This window comes from Sinocyclocheilus grahami, unplaced genomic scaffold, assembly GCF_001515645.1.
Source record: "Sinocyclocheilus grahami isolate Dianchi unplaced genomic scaffold, SAMN03320097.WGS_v1.1 scaffold257.1, whole genome shotgun sequence".
NCBI lineage: Eukaryota > Metazoa > Chordata > Actinopteri > Cypriniformes > Cyprinidae > Sinocyclocheilus > Sinocyclocheilus grahami.
Genome location: NW_015505436.1, coordinates 1889256 through 1900647, shown reverse-complemented (window position 1 = coordinate 1900647; position 11392 = coordinate 1889256). Strand labels below are relative to the sequence as shown.

The window sequence follows — 11392 nt, the reverse complement described above, 5'->3', positions numbered from 1 at the left end:
GTTGGAAGAAAGAATTCCCAAATGGGGATGTTTTATTGCTGTAATCTGTGCTACTTCTTCTGACACAACTATTAGTGAAGTTTGAATAGGAGGCCGAGATGTCTCACACGTTTGAAAACAAAAGTGCTGATTTAACCAGTTGCATTCACCCTGCAATCTTTGACTAAAACAACTACACAAGCAAAAAAAAAAGCATAATACCAATTTTTGGCAACTGTATGTTTCTTTTAAGAGTCTATGGTGAAAAATATGTAAACAGTAAATAAAAGTTGCTTGTACATTGAGTATATAACCTTATGCACTGGATGTTATTGAACAAAAAATTAAAAAGAGCTCAAATGAAAAATATCAAGCTGGAATAGAAAAAAAGGTTGATGAATTTTCATAAGCATGCATTAGTGGCTTTCCTGTTTAGCAAAATACAAAACATACTGTAGCATTGACACCAAGACCCTAGTCTCTATACTTGATTTCACATGGCCAAGCAGCCTGTTCTCAAATTAAAACATTTAAATGCTAATTAATTAGTGAATGATCATTTTCATATTCAAAAATTGTCACAAAATTTTCACATATCAGTGCTAGACTGAATTTGAATATAAACCCTATATTTTATCACCCTAAGGCTAAGGATCTACAGTACAACACAGGCACAATTTCTCAGGTTTAGATGTGTCAAACACACACTTTCTACGGGTGAATGTGATTTTGCCAAGTAAGACGTGTTCCCTTTGATACCTGACCTGAAGATGTTCCTTCACCCATCATGCACTGCAGCCATCATGTTCTATCTTTGCAACCTTCCTGCAGATGGATTGATGTCCGTCTGTGTTATAGATAGACGTGCCTGTGAGGAGAGCTCATTGAAAACACATATAAAGTGCTTTTAACCCACTGGCATCCCAAAAATGGCCTTTTACAGATTTTCTCTTAAATTTTTTGAACCAGTGCAAGAACACAGTGTATATACTGTATAAAAGACACCCAGGAACATGTTACAACAAGACAGACTCACTGACTAATTCATACTGTACATAATACATCTAAGCATTCAGCAGCAAATGTTTTAAGACCGCATGTGCTGTGTCCATATAGAATATTTTACAATGACATTTAAAAAAAATCAAACATTCGTATTTGATCCATTATCTTTTAACACAATCATCACGATTATCACCACACAACAAAGGAAACGTTTCCCATTGTGACTCTACCACCGAGTGAACTGACTAAATCTCTCAAAGCTGCATCATTCCTCTGTTCCATCTTGACATTAAGAGCTTGGAAAGACGAACCTTCATCTGTTCTTGAGCCTGACAGTCCAGCTCTTTGCAGGGGCTCATGTGACATGTTATACCAGCAGAGCATTTCTGGCTGCTGCAGACACACAGCGGAGTGAACGCACTGTATACTCTTGCCGTAAAAGCGTTACAGCAGAGCACACTTAAAGATGCTGTGCTTTTTAGAGCGCTTCTCTGAAATCTTCACCGGCCCTCCGCTATCTGCTTGACCACCATCATTCTAGTCAACAGAAAGATAGAAACATTTAAATTTTGCTTTGTTAAACATATTTTTAAAAAAATAATAAAAAATGTATATATATATAAACTCGCGATTGTGAGTAATAAAGTCAGAATTGTGAGATATAAACTGAAGTCAGAATTGCGAGATATAAACTAGCAATTGCGAGTTATAAAGTCAGAATTGCGGGATATAAACTAAATTCTGATTTTTTTTCTCATAATTGCGTGATATAAACTCACAATTGTGAGTTATAAAGTCAGAATTGCAAGAAATTAAGTCAGAATTATAAGATACAAACTCACAATTTTGACCTTTTTTCTCAGAATTGTGAGATATTAAGTCCAGTTCTGAGGGGGAAAAAAAGACTGATGTTTTCTCACTTCTGACTTAATAACTCACAATTTCAAGTTAAAAAGTTTGTTAAACATATTTTAAAGAAAACGTATATAAACTCGCAAAATAAAGTCAGAATTGTGAGATACAAACTGAAGTCAGAATTACGAGATATATTTGCGAGTTATAAATTCAGAATTATGAGATATAAACTCGCAATTCAGATTTTTTTCTCAGAATTGCATGATATAAACTCTCAATTGCGAGTTATAAAGTCAGAATTGCGAGAAATTGTCAGAATTGCGTGATATAAACTCGCAATTGCGAATTATAAAGTCAGAACTGTGAGACATAAACTTGCAATTCTGACTTTTTTCTTCTCCTTAATGTGACTTTTTCATGAGATATGATGTAAGAACTTTGAGATATAAACTTGCAATTCTGAGAAAAAAAGTCAGAATTGTGAGATAAAAAGTCAGAATAACCTTTTAAAATGTTTTATTCCGTGGCGGAAATGGGCTTCCATAGTAATCAAACTAAGTGCAATTATAAAACAATGTTTTTTTTTTTACCCACAGTATTGAACATTCTAAAATGTGATTTATTGTAATAATGATTCATGACATATATATATATATATATATATTAATCATTTGTACAAATAATTTTAATACAAATAATGATAAATGATATCTAGTCAAATACAGCTTTTTTTTTTTTTTTTTTGCCAGTTTTACAAAAAACTTCAAAAAACACTCACCATTTTTCTGCTAAGTCGAGCCATAATGTCTCTAGCAAGGGTGAAAAAGGCCTCTTCGACATTTACACTGGTTTTTGCACTTGTTTCCAAAAACTTGATCCCGTAATCAATTGCCAACTGGACAAAAAGTAAAAAGATGACAACACAGTTGTCAAAACAAAAACAAAAAAAACTACTAGATCAAATATTTTTATAAAAATACAAAATATATCATTAAAATTCATTCCAGTATCACTCAAAATACTGAATATCTGATTCAAAATACTATACCTATAATAAAAAGGTAGTGTTACAAGAATGACATGCATTTTATTTTTTCTTATTATTTTAAAAGATTTATGTTATATTACTCTTTTTAAATGATTTATTCCTTGTATGGAAAATTATAAGTTTGTAAGACGTGAGAGGCCTCACTTTCTCTCCTCTCTCTTTGGACACCTGTCTCCTGTCGTTCATGTCACATTTGTTTCCGAGGATCATCTTCTCTACGTCAGATGATGCATGCTGAAATGAGTAATTGAGAAGTTCAGCACTTCAAGTTAAATTCTCGAACAAATAAACTAATTATATTTGTTATAAATTTATAGAGTGGGTAACAAGCCAATTATACAATGGCCCCCTAATATGATTGGACTACAATGTATTAACCAATCAGAAACCAGGACCGTTAATGTAAATTATAACACTACACATATCAATATGTGAACAGTTTCCTCTTCAGTGTTACCTCCTCAATGTTGCGTATCCAGTTTTTAATGTTCTCAAATGACTTTTCACTGGTGATGTCATATACCAGCATAATGCCCTGAAAACAAAGCAAGCTGAAAATATGAAACATCCATCTTCAGTGATCCTCACTTTCACATATATACATGAGTAGTAGCCAGTGGTGTTTTACCATAGCGCCTCTGTAGTACGCCGTGGTGATCGTCCTAAATCTTTCCTGTCCTGCTGTGTCCCTGTAAAACAATCAGACAGTCACACGCAAATAGTATATGCATCCTTGTTCCTTCCTTCGTCACCCTGCTCGGCCTCAACACTTCACATTCGTTCACAGTGAATCCCACCCTGCTCTTTGCCAGCTTTTAATATAAACATCCTGTAGATAGAGAGAGAGGTACGGATGTACAGCCTGTCCATGACACTATCATCTGCAAGTCTCATCCTTCATTAGTCACCTAACTGGACAGGGAGCGCGAGTATTACGACTGTTATCAGGAAGGCCAGCCACAATGTGTAATGTGATATCATTCTTACTCATCAGTTTTCACAGATGAACGATCAAGGACTATTACAAGTTAGCACCCTGTTGAAAAAAAACAGCATATGCTGGTTAGGTATGTTTTGACGCTGAGATGCTGGTTTTAGCTGGTCCTTTGCTGGTTTGTGCTGGTCCTTTGCTGGTTTTAGCTGGTCCTTTGCTGGTTTGTGCTAGTCCTTTGCTGGTTTGTGCTGGACCTTTGCTGGTTTGTGCTGGTCCTTTGCTGGTTTGTGCTGGTCCTTTGCTGGTTTGTGCTGGTCCTTTGCTGGTTTGTGCTGGTCCTTTGCTGGTTTATGCTGGTCCTTTGCTGGTTTATGGTCCTTTTGCTGGTTTATGCTGGTCATGTGCTGGCAAGGGACCAGCATAAATCATTAAAAGGACCAGCATAAACCAGCAAAGGACCAGTTTAAACCAGCAAAGGACCAGCTTAAACCAGCATCCCAGCGTCAAAACTTACCTAACCAGCATAAGCTGTTTTTTTCAACAGGGCAGGTTAATGGGCTAGCCATATGCTATAATAGCAGGTTAGTCAGTGTAGTCTAGTAACTTGTGTATATATGTAGGCTATCAGACTAAGCAGTTAAAGTATGCAAACTGTATCTAGTGGCTAAATTTCCAAATTTGACTAAAAGTATGCTAAACTAGCAGAATAATGGGCTTGTGAAATGCTATGATAGCAGGTTACTGGTATGCTAAGCTAGCAGTTTGATTGATGAGGGCTACACAAAAGCTTGCCTGCTAACTGTTTAACTTGCAAGCTAAGCAGAAAACAGAATGAGAAATTACTTATTTGACCATTTATAGTTCTATATTATCATCTATTTGACACATTAAAAGATTTTGAAAATGGATGTTTTAACCAGGTACCTGTGTTTATGAGTTCTAGCTGATATATCAGCATTGTAGGAGGCCAAAAACCTCTGTTGTAGTGCTTTGAATGAAGTACAGAAATTAATTAGCATATAGCTACTTGCCTTTGCTAATCACAGGCAAGTTGTAGTTGTAATTTAGATGGGAAAGAAACTGCACTTAATTGTACTGAATGTGCACTTATATATAGTATATTTATAAAACACTTACACTTATAAAGTATATTTTTATAAAACTACTTGGAGATGATATAATATTGCTGAAATAAAAAGCCACTTAAGTGAACATTTAACGCACTTTTAAAAGGTTTACTCTGCAATAAAGTCAAATTAAAAGTTGTACTTTAATGTACGTTTAGTTACGATCATTAATTTAATTACTATCTGGTGTTCTTTAAAAAGTACACATGATTACTTAAGTACTTGATTGCACTGTACTATATTGGAATTATTTGATAGTACATTTAGCTATTACAAAGCTAATATATTTTAAATGTTCTAAGTCACAGCTTTATTAAAAAGAGTCATTACAAATATGCTAGAGGTGTCTTTTCTTCAACTTTTAGAAGTAGCCTACAATAGCTTAATAGCTCCAAAGCTACTTACAAGCACCAAACTCTGCCTATGTGCAAAAACTTGTGTTCTCTATATTCAGAAAGTCTTTTTAGGATGTGAATAATACACCAACAGTTTACACAGCTTTAAATATCTCTGAAGACGATGTGTAAATGATGATATAACGGGACACATATAAAACAGGACATATCGCTGCATATTCATGACAGACAAATGGCTCACCATATCTGCAGCTTGATTTTCTTCCCATTCAGCTCAACAGTTCTGATTTTGAAATCAATTCCTGGCAACAGAGAAAAAGAGAAACATCGTCAGATCTTCAATGACTGGCACCACGTGGAATCAATGATATAATCAATGTTGCACTGCAGTGGTGAAGATATAATGAGTTGTTTCCAGTTCCTGGGGTTAAACTGCTCCTCTTGCCATTTTTTGCCCTGCTGGTTAGTGGAAAATTGCTTGTTTTTCTGTATTCCAGGTTGCCTCACACAAATGCTGTGTGCCACGCAACAATATACTCAACATTTTAGGTTGCTCTGTATATATGACATCTAAAGCCTATTGATGGTGTTGAGAGATGATTGATTTCCAATCAATAAAACAATCAAGATGGAGGATTCAAAGCTTATTTATGATGCAAAAAGTGGCATTCAGTAGAAACTTAGAGAAATCAAAGAGATAATATGTCTTACACTCAATACAACTAGTCAAATGAGTGACTCTGTATTGTGGTTTTACTGTGGAAAAATGTCTAATGCTACAACAATATAGTGGTTGAAGATCTGGGCTGGTAAACAAAAGGTTTATACCGAAAAAGGTTCTTATCTTAAGCACAAACCTCACTGAATTTTGTTACCTCATGTCATTTTGTCGAACAAATAAATGTATCTTTTTTTTAAGGAGGTGTGGTCATATTAGCAATGTATTTCAGTAAAATTTTGTTGGGCAAATAAAGGTCCACTGATTGGCCAAACGCTTACGTTTAAACGCTTAAAGCCCTTTATCAAGCATTATATTAGTTACTTATAACCATCCACAATGCTTTTGTACAGTTTTGATTGAGCGAACACCACATTTTCTTCAGAAAATGTTGTTTCAGTCACTAGCTATGTTTCCATCCAAAGTTACGAATTAAACAAAATTGGAATATTGCATAAAATATTTGCAAATAAAGTGTTGTTTCCATCCAGTGAGTTGAAGAGAACAAAGTCATCACTTTCTGATTAACTTGCGCTAATTATCACAAAGACATTTTTAATTTGCTGCAGTAGGAGAAGGCACTGTATATAATAATGTTTGTATCCAATAAATTACGAGCTTCAGAGCACGCAGACAAAGCGCGGTCATGTTATTTTATTTTGTGAGCCTACTGTTTGGGAACAGTTCTGGGAGTTAATTGTAACAAAGCACTTTGACGAGACTTTGCTCAAGCATTTTAGAACGACAAAACTATCATTTCAGATGCTTAGCAATGAAATCCATCAATGAGATCCAGGTATGATGTCCCATCACAAAGTCACATGACTTTATTGATGTGCATTTAAAGGGCCATCGGATGTCCATTTTCCACAAGTTGATATGATTCTTTAGGGTCTTAATGAAAAGTCTATAACATACTTTGGTTAAAATTTCTCAATAGTAGTGTAAAACAACACCCTTTTTACCCGGTCAAAAACAGCTCTTTTCAGAGCATGCTGTTTTGTAGCATGCCGCTTTAAATGCAAATGAGCTCTCTTAACCCCGCCCCTCTCTTCCGAGCCACTCTCTGAGAGATGTAAACTTTAGCCGCATTCATTGTGAAACTTGCTAACTAGCACGTTATTAGGAAAGGCGATTTGCAAAGATTAATAAAAAACCTTATACTCACTTCTTCTGTAGGTGAGTATGGATCACGAATGATTCGCACGAACATAGACGCATTTATATGGATCGGGGGTGCATTCCCTTCACAAACAAACGTAATCCACTGCTTCTTCAGTGGCTCAGATGTCGGGAGTTAATGACGACTGCTATGTTCATTATTACCTCCAACAACAAAACACTTCAATCCCTTAGGAGTCATTTTTGTCTACATCTGCTTCGGCGGTGAAACAATGGAGAACTGATAAGAAATTTATCCTACTTCCCTGTTGAAAAAAAACAGCATATGCTGGTTAGGTATGTTTTGAAGCATGGTCTGGTCAAGTGCTGGGCCTAAGCTGGTCCTGAGCAGGAGCTAGTTGCTTAGGACCATCTTAGGACAAGCACAGCTAAGGACCAGCTCAAATCAGCAGCCATTCTTCAAAACATACCTAACCATGCTGTTTTTTTTCAACAGGGTTATTTGAGCGCATACGTTTTTTTATGCACTTTTTTTATTATTATTTATGTGCATCTTGGCATTTCCATCCAGCATTTTTTATGCAATATCCCAAAATGCGCATATAAATGTGTGGATGGAAACATGGCTAATGATACAAATGCTTATGACATTTACATTCAGTAATCTAACCAAAGCTTTTAGCTACAACTGCGATGAGGAACATAATTTATCAAGCAACTTAGTTAAGCAATATCACAACCCTGAGAGAAACACACACAGTTACAGGAAGCGGAGGTGGGACGCTCAGAGAAGTGTGGGGAAGTATGCAGAGTGGCCACAACTGGGGTCATGGACGTCCTGGCACAAGAAAGCAGATGCCAGTCAAATGCTCGGCTGCATTGGCGGAAGAATGCTGAGATGGGCTGAGTGAATATCACGAGAGCATGACGGGGATTCAAACAGTACAGCCCTCTGTTCACGGTCAAGTCTACTATGACCTCGCACAATGGAACCGTACTTTCCCCAGCACCCCGTCCTGATGGTGTCACCAAAATGTTGTTCATGCAGACTGACCGTGATGATTTCTAACATCCCAACATCAACATTTTCATCAAAATTGCTGCTTTTCACCAGGGAATGTTACAGATAAATAGGCTGCAAATACAACTAAAGTCTGAAAGAAAGTCAAGGCTCAGAGACCCCATTGCAAGACAGCATCGCAAACAAAGGCAGAGGGGGCGGTGACTTTTTAATCTCAACAGGGTTATTTGAGCGCATACGTTTTTTTATGCACTTTTTTTATTATTATTTATGTGCATCTTGGCGTTTCCATCCAGCATTTTTTATGCAATATCCCAAAATGCGCATATAAATGTGTGGATGGAAACATGGCTAATGATACAAATGCTTATGACATTTACATTCAGTAATCTAACCAAAGCTTTTAGCTACAACTGCGATGAGGAACATAATTTATCAAGCAACTTAGTTAAGCAATATCACAACCCTGAGAGAAACACACACAGTTACAGGAAGCGGAGGTGGGACGCTCAGAGAAGTGTGGGGAAGTATGCAGAGTGGCCACAACTGGGGTCATGGACGTCCTGGCACAAGAAAGCAGATGCCAGTCAAATGCTCGGCTGCATTGGCGGAAGAATGCTGAGATGGGCTGAGTGAATATCACGAGAGCATGACGGGGATTCAAACAGTACAGCCCTCTGTTCACGGTCAAGTCTACTATGACCTCGCACAATGGAACCGTACTTTCCCCAGCACCCCGTCCTGATGGTGTCACCAAAATGTTGTTCATGCAGACTGACCGTGATGATTTCTAACATCCCAACATCAACATTTTCATCAAAATTGCTGCTTTTCACCAGGGAATGTTACAGATAAATAGGCTGCAAATACAACTAAAGTCTGAAAGAAAGTCAAGGCTCAGAGACCCCATTGCAAGACAGCATCGCAAACAAAGGCAGAGGGGGCGGTGACTTTTTAATCAGATGGAAAAACTGACAAAGGAAATGACTAAACTCTCTGTGCAGGCAGACGAAAGACAACTGTGCAACATTCACACACACACACACACACTGCAAAATCATTTTCTCATGCAGTATTTTGTCTAAAAATCTTTAAAGCAAGATAAATGTACTTGAGATTTTAAAGATGCTTGAGATATTTAAAAAAAAAAATTAATTTGGGCATTTTTTTATTTAAAAGTAGATGTCATTTGAATCATATACACTCTAAAAAAAATAAAGGTTCTTTATCAGCATCTATGGTTCCATGAAAAACCTTCATGGTACATTAATGGATCCTTTCCATTCCATAAAAGGTTCTTTATACTGGAAAAGTATAAAGACAAGCAGATTTTAATCATCTTTCTTTAGATGATTAAAATTTTCTTTACACTAAGAAAAATGGTTCTTTTAAGAACTGTTCACTAAAGAACCCAGAATGGTTCTTTTATGGCACTGCTGTGAAACCCCCCATTTGGAAGTTTCTGTATTAAATAAAAAAGATCTCTTTTTTTTTTACATTTTTTGTTTGTTCATGCTGACAGACAAAAATACAGAAAATCTTTCTTAAAAAAAAGCAAATCAAAAAAGACTACTGCAGGTTGCTACCAAGCTTCTTCACCCTGCATACTTATCAATATAGTTTATTGCAAGTTTTCTGCACCATGACGAAGCACGTTCCTTCTTTCTCACCGACAAAAAATAATGACTCTGATGATTATATGGAAATCAGCATCTGCTTATGGTTTTAAACCTAAAACAAAACATCTATCAGCAATGTACTGAGTAGCTTGAGTCCATCAGCGTGAACACAGAATGCCTATATAACTCAATACACTGTTTATGTTTCCCTTGTGTAGACTCCTGTATGAACTTGTAAGGCCATTAGTGAGCGGGTTTCACAGGATAAAAGTAGATACAGCTCTGGTCAGCGAAATATGACTCTCACACCTTTACAGAGCTGACAACATTGTTTCCAGAGTAGCCTACCTATATCTGTATATATAGGCAGATATAGATATAATCTGTCTATATGCTAGAATAAATTGTCTATATGTTACTAGTTAATTTAAACAAATAAAATGTGTGTGTGTGTGTGTGTGTGTAGGATATCTATCTATCTATATATATATATATATATATAAACATTTAAAAAATATTTTAAATAAATATCTGTCAACATAAACAAGCTTAACAGTTGTATGTACTCAAAGGCCTATGCATTTCTAAATTAATCCAGATGTTTTAGTTTTACACAATCACATGATTGATTAAAAAAACCCACAGGTGCTTTTTAAACGTACTTTATCAACACAAATGCCACTAGAAACCTAATTATGACAGCTTTACAGTATCTGACCACTGTTGTCCTGCATATAACAGGACACCGTCCAGCACCTTCTACCCGGATCCCCGGTGAACTGACCGATTGTGGAGATGAAGGTGGTGTTAAACGCGTCCTCGCTGAATCTGAACAGCAGACATGTCTTTCCCACTCCACTGTCTCCTATTAGCAAGAGCTTGAAAAGGTAATCGTAAGTCTTCGCCATTTACCAAGCCGGTATTTCCTTCATGAATGACAGTGCACAGTTCCCCTTGTTCAAGACACTGACAGGAAAATCATAGCGTCTCGAGCGAGGGCGGGGCCTCGTGTTGTGACGTCGGCGCATGCCTCCTGGTGATTGGTCAGTGTGGTTTCTAGGAGGACAGTGATGCGGAATTCCCCATTCATTTACATTACGCCTGGTGGTTATCAAGAAAGTACTGCATATTAGAAAGGGTTGAAAAGAATGATTCTAGTATAGACTATTAAAACATATTTAAAGATTTGATACTGATATATTGATTTGATATGTAACACTAAGAATAAAGACTTTTTTGGAAAGTGTTTGGACATTAACCCCTGCTTTCACAGACAAACCAGGCTTAAACCTAATCCCAGACTAAAATGTAAATCTGAGCTGTTTCAACTGAAAGCAACTTGCACTGACTGATCTTAAAATATACCAGTCTCTTTGTTTTGTCTCAAGATGCACACCAGCAAGTGCGTTTTTAAGGCACATTTATAAAAACTATATATTATAAAGCTTTTATTTATTTGATCTTTACATGCCCTTTATTTATTTAATCATAGCATTTCTACATTTTGTGATAGATTTGTGTGTTGGCATAAAAGAGCTTTAAATGACAGACTGATAGATGATTAAAACCATTAAGACTTAGAAATTCCAATTTCCAAATACAGTTAAT

The 11392-nt window shown here is 36.4% G+C and overlaps 1 protein-coding gene across 1 annotated transcript; it reads right to left on the bottom strand.

The window, feature by feature from the left end:
* Nucleotides 1–12: 12 nt before the first annotated feature.
* Nucleotides 13–10749, bottom strand: LOC107598845 (ras-related protein Rab-8B-like). Its single transcript, XM_016290288.1, has 7 exons — nt 10569–10749; nt 5546–5606; nt 3516–3576; nt 3345–3422; nt 3032–3121; nt 2618–2734; nt 13–1521 (listed from the first exon to the last, which is right to left on the bottom strand). The coding sequence occupies exons 1-7, from the start codon at nt 10690–10692 to the stop codon at nt 1429–1431; spliced, it is 624 nt and encodes a 207-aa protein (XP_016145774.1). The 5' UTR covers nt 10693–10749; the 3' UTR covers nt 13–1428.
* Nucleotides 10750–11392: the final 643 nt, after the last annotated feature.